Source organism: Notolepis coatsorum (genome assembly GCF_963971535.1).
Source record: "Notolepis coatsorum genome assembly, chromosome: 3".
Taxonomy (NCBI): Eukaryota; Metazoa; Chordata; class Actinopteri; order Aulopiformes; family Paralepididae; genus Notolepis; species Notolepis coatsorum.
In genome coordinates this window covers 34,194,921-34,212,458 of record NC_140167.1, presented here as the reverse complement: position 1 = coordinate 34,212,458, position 17,538 = coordinate 34,194,921, and the positions used below count along the sequence as shown (strand labels likewise).

At 43.8% G+C, this 17,538-nt stretch overlaps 1 protein-coding gene across 1 annotated transcript; it reads right to left on the bottom strand.

Moving 5' to 3' along the window:
- Window positions 1-1,773: 1,773 nt before the first annotated feature.
- thbs1a (thrombospondin 1a) lies at window positions 1,774-11,802 on the bottom strand. The gene is made up of 22 exons (XM_084309702.1): window positions 11,616-11,802; window positions 11,379-11,462; window positions 10,563-11,122; window positions 10,273-10,351; window positions 10,003-10,092; window positions 9,768-9,877; window positions 9,172-9,297; window positions 8,567-8,663; window positions 8,253-8,426; window positions 7,984-8,160; window positions 7,697-7,870; window positions 7,326-7,606; window positions 6,998-7,216; window positions 6,779-6,886; window positions 6,179-6,338; window positions 5,945-6,063; window positions 5,295-5,529; window positions 4,868-5,095; window positions 4,465-4,736; window positions 4,251-4,348; window positions 3,730-3,869; window positions 1,774-3,617 (listed from the first exon to the last, which is right to left on the bottom strand). The coding sequence occupies exons 2-22, from the start codon at window positions 11,440-11,442 to the stop codon at window positions 3,610-3,612; spliced, it is 3,519 nt and encodes a 1,172-aa protein (XP_084165828.1). The 5' UTR covers window positions 11,443-11,462; window positions 11,616-11,802; the 3' UTR covers window positions 1,774-3,609.
- Window positions 11,803-17,538: the final 5,736 nt, after the last annotated feature.

The window sequence follows — 17,538 nt, the reverse complement described above, 5'->3', positions numbered from 1 at the left end:
GGACTTAAATAAAGGTTAAAGAAAATAAATGGTTTGAATCAAGAAAATTAAATTAGACATTATTTTCACATGAATGACTAAGAAATGTATCTGGTTTATTTGCACGTTCAGATTCAGATTCAGATTTGTTTTTATTGTCACAGCTTTTTAAAATGTACTTACATTCAGAAAAACGGAAGAAGAGATTTCCCAGGCTCCTCAACCGTAGTAGATTTGTAAACAACAATACACAACAATCTATACAAAATCAAATCTATACAATACAAGGTACTGTATATGTTTTGTTTTTCTTTACAAGGTAACAAGAAATTATTCTACAACTACGTAAACTACAGTACGTAAACTATAAGCCCATATACCATAATGTTTTTTTTTTTTTAAACACTATGGTCCTATACCATAGGAGATATGTAAGTCATATAATTCACAAGTAATGTAATTTCTGATGTATTTTTATATATATTTGTGTCCTATATGTATAACTGTGTGTTCCCTGGGCATATTGCTAATTATAGCCCATAACAATGTTTATGAGGAGCTTCATCTGTGTCTACTCCCGGAGTAACATCATGTAGCAGCTGACTGCAGGAGTTTGTATATTGAAGGAATGACGTTTATAAATCGACCTGACGAAGATCCACCATGGGTCGAAAATGTTGTCTGATTAATAAAGAAGTATTTAGAATGATTCCTCTGTGTGCAGATTCCACCTTTCAAATCATGTAATGCACTTAACCTGGCACCCACTGTTGACGTGTGTAGAGCTAATGTCTCACTACGCTTTTTACGGCTCCCATAGATATTATATTTCAACATCTCGTGCCTTAGTCTGCCTTGAGGTTAATTGGATGTACAGAACCACTATATGGTTGGTCTGCGTTACAGGAATACGTATCATAATATGTGTAATCAGGGCAATACGTTGCCTTTTACAGCAGGCAGGATACTGTTGTTCATCTGCGGTAATGAAAACAATGAGTGTGGTATACAGTACAGTCCACTGGCCTCCATTCCATAAGGATTAGGTCAGTTCTGATGTAAAGGGGCCTGTGGTAAAGTGGGACTGTCTGGGTTTGCTGGCCTTGAACACCGTCTTTGACTGCAGCACCGCTATAGCCCAGTAAATGGTCTAAATCAACAGTTTTAATTCTGTTTGCAGATCGTATACCAGTGCAGGGTCTCTTAGCACCTGCAGAGAAGCCCCGAGAGCCAGAACCTTGAGTGTGAAATGCCTCATCTAGGTGCATGTCTTCCCATTGTATGAGGATTCACTCACGTTTTGAAACAATTGTGGGCAATTCGATGGACACGACAGGTGGTACGGGTGAGAAAACACCACAGCCAGTCCAGCCGACAACAGACATAACCTCAGTGGACTTTATTAAAGGGAGTGAAATTATCATTTTAAGGGTGCTAAATTCCTCATGTCTACTACTCACTTGCCGTTTGAAGACAAGAGGGAAATGCCTGGGTAATAATGTGTAATCAGATCTGGATAGATGTGTTCCACAAGTGGGCCATACTTCATGTTGCATTTGCCTGCTGTTGACTCCCAAGGATACTCCCTTTCTCCAAGGCTTCACTCAGCTAATGGATTCCAGTCGGTTGACACGGCACGGCTCCGCGCTCCCTTTGCTTTTCTAGGGAGTATGCCTCACACTCACAGTAGACATCTTGGCCAAGGAAAGACCTTGACTCAAACTACTCAGCTCCTTAGTAAACGATTGTACATTTGTCCCGCAAAGCCCAGAAAGACACTTGAAGACAATGGTGTTCATTTGGCAGGTTTATTGTTCATTTGACATTACAAAATAACTTGTAGGAGTATAAACAGCACTTTGTGGGTAAAAACTATGGTACAAATGTTTATAGAAAAGCTTCACGAATAGTAACAAACCAAAAAGGAAAATAAAAAAAGACAGGAATACAAAACCAGAACAACAAAGACATCCTCATGTCAGTGTGCAAACGAGTTTATACAAACAGAAACGCCTCCATAATAGGTCACGTTTCTTGATAAATTATTTAAATAGCATATATCTACAATGAAATAACCTCTTAACATAAAACAGACGTAACAATAATTTATCAATTAAAAATGCACAAGACATACATAAAGCACATAGTTAAAACACAAACATTTATTTGATCCATTACGTTCCTGTTGGGGAGTTTCCTGCTACAAAAACATCTTATATACAGCATATAAATGATTGTACTAAAAGGTATTGCTGAAGAACAAAAGGAAGCCAACCGATTTATGTCTTGCTGCTAGGAAAAGATACTTGTACGTTTTGTTGGCCTCTATCCCAAAAAAAATAATAATGAGGTAATATTTGTACATATGGGGTTTTCTTTGTGTTTTTTTCCCCCTTGTCAGAAATGTACACACATGCTCAGGCACACACCGCTCATCCATACTGTGCAGAAGAACAATCATTTTTGGAAACAAGTGACACCTTTTCTTTTCCTTTTCTGCAACATTTGGATCAAATATAATTCTACTTCTTCCTATGGGATGACCTTTTAAGGCATTTCAAAGTTCCAGTTATTTGGAATGGGTTACTGATATTTTTTCCACGTCCATGAGAGGGAGAGAGATGACTGAGAAATGCGGTAGAAAATGTCACTTAAATAATCCCTGGTGACAACCTGAATAAATAAGAACGTATGTACAGCCATAGTAACCACGGTCCTCTCACGGCAGGAAATAGACTGGCCCTTGCTGTTTATGTCCCTTGACACGGAATAATGATCAGCGATAACGTACTGCTCCTACTAAGCAGTGCATGCTGGCGGCTTTGGTGGCGGCCCTGCTCTGTCATGCCTTTGTTCTCTTTCCTCGTACCTCCTGCTGTTCCTTCCTGAGAAGGCTGGTGATGTGGGCCAGCCCTACGTCTTGGATTTAACCGAAGACCTCGCAAAGACACGTCTGCGAGACCGGGTCGGTGGGGCGGGGTTGTTAAAAATAAATCAGATGATCAAATTGAAAGGCTTTCTGACTACAGAAATGGCGTGGGTGTCCTCATCACAATGCCCTTATTGGGTAACAATACACACACAGACAACATTCGCTCTCTTTGCTAGTAACAGTCAGTCCATACTGTCCATGGTCCCTCAAGAGTTCCTTCAAACGGGGCACCGCGGGCCCATTCTAAACAACATCGCTTATGCTTTCTTCATATTGAAACAAGTTTTCTCGAATCCACAGCAGATCTGAATTAATTATTGAAAAAAACAAAACAAAAAAACTCTTCCCTTAGGAACCCCAGCTGTAGAGAGTGAAACCACCAACCAACTATAGTCCATGAGCATATAGCAAACCTATGTGGCTCTCTTCCTATGCAGGTCAGAGCAAGAGAGCAAGAGGGCCAATTTCTTCTGAGCAATGCTATGCTCAATCTTGTGTACGGCGCAGTGGTTGAGTCATGGTTACCACTGGCTTTAAGTCCTGAGGTCAGCTTACCTCGCCTCTCCTTGTTCACTCTCCATTCCACCAATGTGCACGTCTCAAAGGAAAGAGTTAAAAAAATTGTCCCGGGTCTTTACATTACATATTCATTTTGACACAGATAGATACATTCTTCTGAGAGGCCCTCTTTGGTCCGATTATGTATCTGAAAGAAAAGAAAGATGGTGTTACAATCAAAGTCTATACATTTACGGCAGAATGTGCATATATTGTACCAGACAAAATATGACTACTGTGCTGCTGTATGAGTGTCTTACCTCTGCATTCGTATTTGAGATCGGAGAAGTAAACCATCTCCTGAGAGAAAACGTACAGGCCCAGTCTTCCACCGGCATACGTCTTGTCGTAGATGTTTCCGGAATCGGCCATGATTCTCTTGCCCTCGTACATCACCACTCTGGGAAAAAGAACAAGCAGCCGCATTAGCACATACAAAATAAAAAACTAAACCTAAACCTAAAAAAAGTCTAAGCTACTTTCAAAGTCTTGGCTACTTTTTTTTTACCATGGTATGTTTGGTATCATTCTTTTCAGCACAGTCTCACCTATATGACCTGACTTTTTTTTTTTAAGAATAATATTATTATTATAATAAATAAAAGATATTTCAAATTCGAATTTCTCCCTTCAAGTTCGAATCTCACGTTTTTATGTAAATTCGAAATTAAATTAGAAATTCTGAAATAATGTGACAGCCCTATGAGCATTTTCAGATTGTTTTGATTTCTGAAGCTGAGAGAGGATCCTCCTCAGCGCTAACGTGGGATTTTAAACTCACCTAATGAGTCCAGACTTGGGTCTGTGAACCAGGTGCCATCTGTAGGCGGTGTAGTCCTTCCATCCGATGTTCTTGGGGTCGTGCCACAGAGTACGCACCTGCAGAGGAGGAATCGCAAAGGCCAAAATGAGAAAAACTGTTCAACTTCCTCCTAACTTCAATCTTCTATCGATAACATTGAGCCGTTAACCAAGAGTAGAGTGTCGAAGCTCACCTGTCCAGCGGTGTCTCCGGTGTGCCAGAGGGCGTTCCTCAGGTGCTCGCCAGGGCCGGTAGTAGAGTTGACCACTTTGATGGACAGGCCGGCGTAGCCCTGGGCTCTTGTGGGGGTGTGGGACCAGTAAGTCTGCGTGATCTGTTTCCACATCACTGTGTAGAATCGGGAGCTGGACTGGTAGCCAAAGACGAAGCCGGCGTAATCGTCGTCCCTGTCGGTGTTGATGAAGAATGTTCCACTGAAGTCCACTGCATTGAACTCATCATAACCTGAAACAGAAAAAAAGCGATGGTTTAGATCTGGCTCACTGCTGCTTCTATGGCACTGCAATTTCGGTAACAACTGTAATTACTGGTGTGTTTTTCTTCTTGTTACAGTAGGTTGTCAATGTGATACGTACCAACAGCAATGCCAGGGTCACAGTTGACGGTCTGCACCAGCTCCTTGCCCTGGTGGCGGACCACCCAGTTGGGGTCGATCTGGGAGGTGCCCTTGGGGTCCAGTGGAACCATTTGGAACCTGCGGAAGTCTGTCTCGCTGATGGCAAAGTTCTCTGGGCACACGTCGTAAATGTCCAGCACGTTGTCCTGGTCGAAGTCGTCTTTGCATATGTCACCGCGACCATCACCTGAGAAAACAAAGACATATTAAGACATTGGAAATTGGACACTGTGAAAACCACAGAACAACAAAGAGTTACAGTAATTGTGACCACTTATCCCACTGATCAAGCATTTTCCGTAGTTGGAAATGTATTTATTCATTCCGGATGTGGGTCCAGTGAATGGCACCAGTGTTTGACAGAGCCACAGTTAACAGTGACTCACCATCTGAGTCCAGCTGGTCGGGGTTGAAGGCCAGTCTACAGTTGTCCTTGTCGTCAGGAATGCCGTCATTGTCATCATCGTGGTCGCAAGCGTCACCCTTGCCATCTTTGTCGTGGTCGGCCTGGTTGGCGTTGGAGATGTAGGGACAGTTGTCCAAGTTGTTCTGGTGACCATCTTCGTCAATGTCCTGGTTGCTGTCGCATGTGTCTCCCACAAGGTCTGAGTCGGAGTCAATCTGTAGGAGAACGGAATTCCTTTATTGGAAGAAGCTCTTGAAGAAAGATTCTTACACCATAGAATGCTTGTCCTCACTTCAATACCCGTCAGTGTATTTCACCAGCCTCAATATGAGAGGTACTGTTCTCAGCACTATTAAATGTAGTCTCTTGTCTTCAGGTATGCTAGCAATGTCCCCTCAGACAAGAATCCAGTGTCCTTGCGCCGTGGCAAGACTATAGACACACATTCATATCTTTTCAAAAGGTGGATGAATAGAGAGATGGAGAGGGAACACATTCCTCTTTCATTAAAGCAGAACACAGGTGCAATCATTGGGCTTGGCTCCTGCAGGGTTCTACATGAGACATGTAGCTATCTAATGCTTATGTAATGGAGAGGTGAGAGGTGAGGGCTTTAGATATGATATGTACCTGGTCAGGGTTGTGCTCCAGGGGGCAGTTGTCACAGTGATCTCCAACCCCGTCGCCATCAGTATCTCTCTGGTCCACATTGTAAACGTAAGGGCAGTTATCCGGCGCGTTCAGAATGCCTGTCAAATGAAAACATACTTGTATTAGCCTCAGACGCGTTATGGGGGCATTTACAACTCTACCAAAATGCACAGGTTTGTTAGGGTGTAGGTGTAATTTGTGGAGATTGCTTACCGTCGCCATCGATGTCAATAGCACAAGCGTCACCCTCCCCATTGTTGTCCGTGTCCATTTGATCAGTGTTGGCCTCGAACACACAGTTGTCACAGCGGTCACCAACGTCATCCCTGTCCGCATCATACTGGGCGGGGTTATACTCTCTTGGGCAGTTGTCCTAAATTCATGAAGAAACACAAGCACAATCCAGTTACTAAACATGGCCGAACATCAAAGTGTTACCACTTGACAAATTATAGTCATAACAAAAAAAAGAATTGGGCTTAAGACGTGCATATGGTCTGTGCTGGAATCTGATATTCCACTCTGAGTGAGCCAGTATATGTGCTGCTTACCAGTTACCACAGCATTCTTCATCCCTGACTTTCTCAATCCGCACTATGAATTACGGGCGACAAGCCACGTTGTCCTGAGCTTCTAGCTTTGCTCCCGAATGATATTATACTATTTATAATTTACTGGCTTTCCACTTTCCCTCTCGGGTGGAAACATGCAGGCGAACATTCCTGTCGCCCAGAGGAAAGAGATCCTCTGCTGATTGCAACCTCTGGTCTCTGAGGAGAACAAGATTCCCGCAAGAGGAACTGTGAGACTCACCCTAACATCAGGGATCCCATCATTGTCATCATCATTGTCACACTCATCACCCAGGCCATCTTTATCGTGATCTTCCTGGCCGGAGTTGGGCAGGTTGGGACAATTATCCTGTAGAGAAACAAAGGAACGGTTAGGGAGGCAATGACCACAATGATACAGTGGAAATAGGCAATAAAACAGCCTATTGTACTCCTGTCCATGTAGGCAGGGTCTGGCTACCTTTTTGCAATGGTAGGTGGCGTTCTCCACACAGAGCAGGTCAGTGTTCGGCCATCCGTCCAGGTCGGTGTCCTCTCCACAGATGTGTCCATTTCCGGCGTAGCCTGGCTTGCACTCACAGCGGAACATTGCGTCAGAGAAGACGCCGAGGTAGATGCAGTTGGCGTGCTTGTTGCAGTTGTGGCTGCCGTCCGCACACGGGTTACGGGGTGTGCAAACCTAATGAAAAATACACACAGGATTCAGATATGCTGGCAAGCAAGGCTATTAGGATCAATTACATACACCCGTACATGTTCATAGCAGAGCAGTGCTTGCTCATACTAACCTGTTTCTTAGCAGTGGCCTGTTCCACTCCTTTTCCGTAGGGCTGAGGACCAGAATAGCGTGTGGGGCAGGGCAGACAGTTGTAGCCGGGTGCAGTGTTCTCACAACGGTGGACTCCATTTAGTATGTGACAGGCATCGGGGACCTCTTTACACTCATCGATGTCTCTGCATGTAACGCCATTTCCTCTGTAGCCAAGTGGGCACTTTCCACACTTAAAGGTGCCATCAGGGAAGCTGGTGCACCTAGTGCCCGAAAAGCAAGGGCTGGACAGACAACCATCTGTAGGGAGAAACAAAGAATACTTTCAAAGACTGAACAGTTGTGGATTGTGTATTATTTCTTTGTAATCATTGAATATTGGATGCTCACCGATAGGGCAGGCCTGCTTGTTGCACACTTGAGACGTAATGCGATCACCGACGCAGTCTTTTCCTTCATATTGGGGGGCGGGGTCAGTACAGAGACGTTTGCGGTTTTGGACTCCTCCACCACATGTGACAGTGCAGGTGTTCCACAGCGACCAGGGTCCCCAGCCTCCATTGACTGAAGAGGAAAGAAAGACATTTTAATAACCCACGTCAAGATGGACAAATGAACAGGTGCTTGAACTTGAGACACTCGTGTAAAGACACATAAGCCACTGCAGTTCAACTCACTGGGACATGGTGACCTCTGGCAGATTTCGGTTTCACGTCCCAGTCCCTGGCAGTCCAAGCCACCCATCTGGGGGGTGGGGGAGTTACAGAGGCGGATACGGGTGACAACGCCCTCGCCGCAGGTGACCGAGCAAGAAGACCAGGGAGACCAGTGGCTCCAACCACCATCCTGTTTGACTGTGGACAGAGGACACACGCGATGAGCTCATTAGGTCATTGCACTTCATTCTGAGAACAGATATCTGGAATGGTTCAGAGTGGTAACTCACAGCGCTTGTCACACTCCTGGGGGTAGCAGTCGCGGGTCTGCACAGAGGTGCCCTCGCAGTTGCTGTTGATGCGGTCGCAAGAGCGTCCACGTTGCTGGATGCCCCGGCCGCAAGTCACTGAACAGTGGGTCCAATCAGACCAGGGAGACCAGCCGTCTTCCGCATAGTCACTTGCTGTAAGGGGGCAAGAAAATGGAAGAGCAAGGCTGTTACTATTAAGAGCATTTGGAGAAATTACTTGTAAGAAAATTCACAAGATGCAAGTAGGCGGATGAAAATTCAAAATGATTCCCCAGAAATGGAGCAGTACTTACGGGTTCCACAGCGAGGGCAACACTCGCCATCAGGCACGGTGGCATTGGCACATGGGATCAGGGGGCAGGAGATCTTGCGGCAAATGGTAGCAGAGTTCTGCATAGAGGGACAATTGGATTAGTACAAGGATAAAGACTAGGGTCTGGCTACAGAAACCCCTGCTGGAGGGGGGGGGACCCTGAACCACTGAAGCATTGCTGAGGGAGGCTTTGCCAAACCTAATTGCTATGTTAGGGAACAATGTAATGATCTCTGTCAGGGTCAGTGGACTCCTGCTGTGTTGACAGGAAATGTAAACATGACTAAAACTACCCCAACCTAATTCCTAACCAATCCCATAATAATATGAACAGCCAGAGTATATGTTTTCCGGAGGCTGGTCAGAACCCAAGCCTCAGAACACCTGTGGTGTTTTGTCGATGGTTTCAAGGGTCATTTAACGGCTTGAGAGACAGGAACTAAGGTTACATGATTATAAAGGGTCTTGGGTACTTCCCTAAACACTGGGGCCTATTATCACTTCCCCACAGCACGGACACAGGAAATAAGAGCTGATTCCTGGCCAAATTGAGGGTAGCATTCCTGTAGGTGTGACAACGCTCACCTGGCAGGTGCACTCGGTGCAGCCGTCCACTGTCCACTCATCTTTGTCCTTGTGGACGATGCCGTTATGTAGGCAGACTCCGCTGTGGATCTTCATTTGGTTCATTAGCAGTGTGCTGTCCTGAGACTGGTGGAGAGAGAGAGAGAGAAGGGGGTGAGGGGGTTGTGTTCAGACACGTGCATGGAAAACGTTCACGTTGCCAAGGTTCCAGTGCGAATGAATCAGAGGCAGACGTTGTGAGGAAGACATTGCTCGACTCTACTGAAGCAGCTCAAAGTCAACTGACAGCCAAGGATATTTAGTGTTATTCACATGGGTCTCGTTGGGGACCTGGCCCGTGTGGCTGCTATTACAGTGACAAGTGCCTACGCACTGGGAATGCATTAAATGGAAGCAGAGAGACAGACAAATTGAACGAGGGAGAGAGAGAGAGAGAGAGAGAGAGAGAGAGAGAGAGAGAGAGAGAGAGAGAGAGAGAGAGAGAGAGAGAGAGAGAGAGAGAGAGAGAGAGAGAGAGAGAGAGAGAGAGAGAGAGAGAGAGAGAGGGAGGCAGGGGGGATGACAGAGAGCAGGCCCAGCTGGCTCCCTATGCTTACCACTTTGCGGAGCTCGTTTGACAGCTGCTTGACGACCACGCCGAGTCCCTTGAGCTCCTTAAACATACCGGAGATGTCGTCGCAGGAGAAGCCGCAGACAGTCTGAAGATCTGAGTGCGGGAGAGAAGAGCCCAGTCAATTACCTCACCTCTGAATAAAAAGTTTAGGACTGAACTGAGACCAGTTGAAGAGGAGAATCAATGACGTTGTCCCCCGAGGGAGAGAAAGGTCTCACCTTTGGCTTTGTGGCCAGTGTAATCAGTCCTAATGGCGGGGCTAGAGCCGTTGACTGGGTTGTCCAGGGTCATGACATCAGTCAAGGTAGCTGCAGGGGGAAGGGCAGGGTAGACACAATTACTTTCCATACGCTGCATGATGAACTGCAGTGATGATGTGATATCTGGAATGCCTATCATCTCACATTCATGTTGTACACCAACTCATGAAGCAGAAAGAATATTGCAATTCATATTTTCTATTATTATTTATTTTGATCAACACTCACCTCCACTTTGGCATCCCTTGTTTCTTAGAATAGCATCCAGAGTGGTCCCAAACACAAAGCGCACATTCTGAAGCACTCCCTGGAGGAATAAACATTTCCGTTAGAGATTTTCCATCAAGCCATTGAACTTAAGTAAAACTAATTAAAAAAAAAATTTAGATAAGTGAAATGCTCTCTCAAGAACAATGGAAAACACAGAGCCTTAAAAAGTGCATTCATTATCAGATCAATTTTGCCTATGCATTAGTTTATGTTCAACTGAACAGGTTAGAAATCTATTTCATATTTACCATGAATCTGTCCCTCACAGCTCCCTTCCCAATCCTTAGACGGGCAATGTCTGCGACCTCCTGGGTCAGAACCTGTGTGATTGGCAAATCCATCTCTGATACGTTGATTTCCTCGCAGCCCACGAAAAGTTGCGCGCGGTCATCCTGAACGAACAGCGTGATATTCTTCCAGTGTCCGGTGGCCAAGTCCGCATCTTCTATAGACACGACCTGTTGCTGGTTCGCGGTGGAGTAAACCACGTCCAAAGTCTTCGCCTTGCCGTTAGAAGTGATTTCGAAAATAGGTCCGGAGCCATCATTCCTTTCGATGGTCAAAATGCTGCCTCTTGTTTTCTTAGCCTGCTTTAAGTTGACGAGGAGGAGGAATCCCCTCTCCGCCTGGATGGAGTCGATGAGGTCCCTGAAGGGGAGGTCGGGAACCTGGGGGATCAGGTCTGGGTTGAGCACCTTGTAAGCAGGGCTGTAGGGATCTTCGCCTTTCACCAAGGTGACTCCGTTATGCCTCTTGTTAACTCTTGCAAGCTCGAATAAGTCATACACACTGTTATCATCACCGCTCTCTGTGGATGAAGAAAAAAAAAACTCATGAGCTTCTATAGTTTAAAGTAGAAGTTTAACCTAGAATATAAAACAGCTAAAGGTGCACAAAGCAAATAAATATTATTCTATATTTTAATAATAATAATAATAATAATAATAATAATAATAATAATAATAATAATAATAATAATAATAATAATAATAATAATAATAATAATAATAATAATAATAATAATAATAATAAGCAATTCAACTACAGTTCATGTCCACACTCACCTGCCACTCTGGCGCCTTCACAATTCCAAAGCATCAGCATCAGAAAGATGCCACACAGCAGCATCTTGAGGTATCAAATCTCTCCTGTTTCAACCAAAGAATACAGATGTTTTAAAATATGTATATAATGATACTTCATCGTCATACTCCTAAAGAATATATAGCCACATGCAGGCACACTAAACAACTTCTGAAACGATGTTGTGGAGTTCCACATTATAAAAAAAAAATACAAACCTGATAAGAAGAAAATGTCTTGGAATATATAAAAACTTGTTTGTGTTCAAAGAAAAAGTCCTTGTTTGTCCTCGATGGTTATTGTCTTGCTCTCTCTTCTCTAAGTCTTCCAGAGACACGTATTCCTTTAAATAGAATTGTTTCAATCTTCCTAATATTTTCTGCGAACTCCTGCTACTTATTCCGATGCTCAGATGATTCTACCGACACTGAGGACATAACGGGCTATTTAAATAGTTTCATGACATTCCTGAGCGCGTGCCTCAGCCAATCAGAACATCCCGAGGAGAAAGGGGACGAACTTATCCTCTTACCTCACAGCCAGTCAGAGGAATATCCGAGACGCGCACGGAGGGGGGGGGGGGGGGGGGGGGGGGGGGGGGGGCATTCCAAAGCCATCACCGGATAAATATTTCATAGACGAACGGGAGCCAAACGGTCGCTTCCTGTTAAAGTTTAGTTTTGCTATTTGTTGAAGAGTCGTCGGTCTGTTTATTGATTGATTGATTGATTGATTGAAAACTTTATTAACAGATTGCAGAATGGGTACAGTACAGTACAGCTCAATACACATACAATCGTTAAGGGGATGCAGACCAGAGAAAGACTTTCGTCTTGTTTACATCAGGGTCCCCCATTTTCAATTCATCATAACATTATATACAAGACATACAGATAGACAGTACTGCTACACAGGGTTCGAATTATCACCTGAGAGCTATGGGGGCCCCCTGAATTTTATTTTTTTACTATTTTTTTCCTGAAATTGTGGCTGTTTTCGAAGTCATATTTAGAGGAACATCTCATTAGGATTAGTCTAATACTAAGTAATAATGACATCACACAACAGTCTAATCATTAGACTATTGTGTGATGTCATTATTCAGTCTCATTCTTAACCATCAATATTTGTTCATTTTCTTACTCACCTCTGATATATAATGCCATATTTACTTATTTGCATTTTGCATCTGATAAAATACAACAATTTAATTTGAAAAATTAGACCAAATTTATGAACTTGAATTAACATTTATTTGTCTCTGCACTTATAAATCAAAAACAACAAACAAAATAATCTAATGGAAAATAAATAGTTGTATGGCACAACAGCAGCATTTATCAGGATACAGTAAGTAACATTATCATCTGATAATAAAATGAACATAAAATAAATACTTGTATAAATCTAAATAAATAATCTCTGTGGCAATGTGCTCTATGATCTGTGCACAAGAATGATCGGATCGGTGAGCTGGCCCGACTATCGCACCGTTCAACTCATTAAGTGTCATAAGGGGGTTCAATTTGGTATACGGCAACCTTTCTTTAGCAACAGTATATGCTGCCCTGAATTAACTGGCTGTCTCCTTGAGCAAAGCAGATGTGATTTCGCTCACTTTGTTTGGAAGCACTTCCTTCTGGTTTTGACTATCTATTTCTATAGCTTGCTTATGAGCAATGCTATCACTGTGCAAGTATATTTTCATCCTCAACTTCTTGCTCTGAGAGCTAGTCACAGTCCCATTCATCCACTGCTCTGCCAAATGGGCTCCAAATGATTTATTTAACAATGTCTTGGCGTTTTTACACGGAAGGCAGCCAATGCATCCCTCCTTGGCAAATAACCAGCTATATTTATTTTTCCAAAAGTTCCACTGACTCGGACCCCAGCATTGTGGTGGTTGAGTAGCAGCACAGTCCATTTACATTTACATTTACATTTAGTCATTTAGCTGACGCTTTTATCCAAAGCGACTTACAAGTTCTGTACGACAAGCCATCAGGAAGGGCACAACTCTATCAGCTGAGCAACAATGTTCATCAAAGTGTTGAGTGCTACAGTGTAGGTTAGTTTATTAGGACAAGTGCATGACAGTACGGTTAGTTAGGGTTAGATTTTTATTTTTAATTTTTTTTAGGTCTAGTGGTGGAGACTCGGGTCTGGCAGTGGCAACCGGCGCAGTAAGCGCACTGTGCACAGGAGCAGCAGAGCTAACACTAGTACTAGCACTAGCAGTGTCAACTTCAGTGACAGTAGCACTGCTAGCTGCTGCACTAACAGCGTCAGTCTTTGGCCTTTTTATAAAACCAAAGCTGTCCAGCTTTGTACAGCCTTGCGGTGGGTTGAGCCTTTTTTTTGGCGGCATGTGACGTACTGTTTAGTGTTTATGTTTTCAGTTGCAGGACACGGACCGGCAGCCTTCTGTTTACAGCAGCTGCTTGCTGCTTCTTCTTCACTAGGTTGGAGTAGCGTTAAACTTATGGGCGACGCTCATGGGCGACGCATAGCGGCTTGGAGGTGAAATGCAGCCTATTCCACAACATTAATTACTCTGTTCTTTTAAAAACTGAAAAGAAAAATATGATCTATTAACAATTTATTTAGGTAACATAAATAATACTAATTCGTACATTAAAAAAAAAAAAAAAAATTATATTAATTTTTTGAGACCCCCACAGGGGGTCTTGACTATGGGGGCTCAGACTCTAGCTATGGGGGCTGAGCCCCCATTGGCCCCCTCATAATTCGAACACTGCTGCTACATCTATACATTTATGACATTCCAGATTTGCAAATACAGTACTGTTTGTGATACAAAAAGAGTCCAGAAAAGAGAGTATATACATTTGACGTAGAAACTGTACATTGGAGGAGGTTGGGTAGGTGGGGTGGGGGGGGGGGACTGTACATTGGAGGTGGGGGGGGTGGGGGGGGGGGGGGGGTTGGGTAGGAGGGGTGGGTGGGTGGGGGACACTGTACAACTAAAGCAAAACTGTACATTGGAATATTGACAACACCATACTTGGTCATTTACTGTACATTGGAGGGGGTTGGGTTAGGACATTTACAGGGGCCAGTTTCGAATTGCAGTCTCCCGTAGGTGTTCTTTGAGGGTGTTTTTGAAAGTGGGTAGTGATTCACATTCCTTTACAGCTTTGGGTAGGGCGTTCCTGTTTGATTGTCATTTTATGATAATACTGTATATCTTTTTTATATTTCGTTATTTTTATTTCCCCCCAAATCCCAAATAGTCTTCATTATCCAGGCCTAGAATAAAAACGTCAGTAGCTATAGATTAAACATTTTATGAAGGCCCTTAAAAAACTATACAGCATTATGCATATATTTCTATTAACAATTTAACACGTTTAACTATCATATTGTTGCCTAATGCTTTGAGTAGGCTACGTTCATCTTTCTATTTTGCAATTTGATGTTTAACCACTAGGGCCTCATTGAGCTACGAGTCCAACTTGAACTCCCCATCTGTGTGTCTTGGGAGGGGTGTGATGATGATGATGATGATGATGATAGGCTAGTGGGCATTTCAAGGATTCACCTTTACCCTCTTATGACTTGGATGTAGTTAATGCATCATATAATACCAGATTTTGTATTTGTATTTTGCATTTTGAGTGCAGAATAATTCATAGATGGCACAACTCTAACCCCCACAATGTAAATATTTGATCAAGTAGGCTTGGACTCTTTCCTCGTCATGACATCACCAACCAGGTGAAATAAGTATTGTGGCCTAGAGCCACATCGGTCCTCTCTCTCTCTTGCTCTCTCTTTCCCGTATCTATGTGCTCACCTACCAGTAAAGAAGACCTCAGACTCCAGACCACTGCCATGTAATGACGCCATTCTTCCTTGCTCATTGAGACTTGCTCCGTGGTTCACCCCCGGGCCTGGCCGGAGATAGGAGCATGTGGAGTGGACTTATTTACATTTTTTTTACCCCTAAATCAATGTTGTTAGCTAATTCTTGGACTAGAATACCCAACCAGATGTGTGTGGATGTGTAGCAACACTGAGGAGGACCGTCTAATGTGTGTGTGTGTGTGTGTGTGTGTGTGTGTGTGTGTGTGTGTGTGTGTGTGTGTGTGTGTGTGTGTGTGTGTGTGTGTGTGTGTGTGTGTGTGTGTGACAGACATGGAATAAGTCTGGACAAACAAAAGAAAGACTCACCACACCGCCCACGCACGCTACGATGACTAGCACTCTAAAACAGCGGTGAGGTCTAAAAATAACCTAGATCTACGGACCCCTGATATAGTGAAGGAGACACAACATCTGGACACCTGTTCCTCTCTGCCAGTGTATACACACCACTGGAATGTGAGCCTGGGGTCTATACAGGCAGGCACACTGGATTTATAACCCATCAAGCTCACATTAGTGATACTTCCAGGAAGAGAAGAAGAGCCAGCGCTGACGCTTCAGAGATCGAAGGCGTCATTCTGATGGAAACGCGTCCTAAAGGTTGTGTTCCCGGGGCGTGGGGTGTGTGTCAAGGCTATTAGGTGGACTATAGTCTCGGGGAAAGATTCGGAGGGCGTCAGATAGCGTCGGTATGACCAGGCATGTCTGGGTGGGTGCGCTTGTGACCTCACCGCGTGGGAGGTGGGGTTGACAAGGGTGCGAGGGAGCGCAGGGAGTGAGAAGAGAGGGTAGTGTAGTGACGTGCCAAGATCTGATGAATGCCCACTAAGCCGAGCCAATACTCCAGCGGAAACAGCCCATAGATAGCTTGTGTTTACTCTATGTTTCTATGTGCTCCTCCTGTGTGTGTGTGTGTGTGTGTGTGTGTGTGTGTGCGTGCGTGCCCGCGTGCCTGTGTGCGTGCGTGTGTGTGTGTGTGTGTAGAAACGTACACACATGAGCATACACATGTCAGTGAGGTATAGTCTTCTGGGTGGGAGTGTTTCTGTGTGTTTAGTCTTTGCTTTGTTTCAGAATTTACGATGCTTCAGCATTGGCCATCTATCAAACGCCTGAGTATCAAAACAGGAAAGAATAACCTGTGACACCAACCATTTTTTTTTTTTTTTGCAATTCCTGATCATGAAGTCGTGTATATTTAAATACTGTCATAAAGGCTAATGACACACTAGGGTATTTTAGATATGTAAGCCCACTTTCTACGTGAGGCCAAGTTGTGCAGGTCCAGGCATGACAGCATCGTTGGTTAGTTACCAACTGGCCTATTAGTTATTGCCTTGACACAAGTGGGTCACAGGCATTGGACGAGACTGCAGGGACCGGCTGGGGGAATATTGCAGAGACAAAATCCAACATGTGCATCATTGCAGCAATGAGACTGTTCAGAAGGAATTGACGTTTGTTCCGCTTCAGTAATTCACTTTATGTGAACACCTGTCAGTGGTGGACAATAGTGTCACTTCTACAGTGTGTAATTATCAAATGGCCACAAGTATCACATTGCAACAGCGATTATTGCATTGTGATGAGTTCATGCAATGTCGTAACCCTAGGGGTGATTACACAGAGATCAAAGGAGCTTCGAAAAGTGCACACAAATCTTTGATTCTGAAATTACACAGTTTATTTAATTTAATTTCATTTAATTTGTATTTATTCGTACATGGAATTGTTACAGTCCAACAGTACATATTAGGGGTGTAACGGTACACAAAAACCATGGTTCAATACGTACCTCGGTTTTGAAGTCACAATTCGGTACGGGTTTTCGGTACAGTGGGGGAAAGTTTGGCTTTCCATGTTCCACTCAGGGGTGATGTAGTGTGCAGTAACTAATTGTACTTGTAGGGGCTGTCAACGAACATTCTATATTGAAATTAATAATTGATTTGTTAAATGGGCGGTTGTTAGTGGTTAACATACCGTTGTATTCGTTCGGTACACAGCCGTACTGAATGGTTCGGTACGGATACGCGTACCTTTACACCCCTAGTACATATAGTTCACTTGATATGCTCCACTAAATTCCATGGCCGAAAGGAACAGGAAGAAGAACATTCTTATTGTGCCTGCCCCTACACACATACAGTACACTGATAGACTAAGTGCAATGTTTACCAAACCAAACTAAATGTACATAATTATTTAGCAGAAATGGAAACATCAACACAATTAAATTAATGTAAATAAATA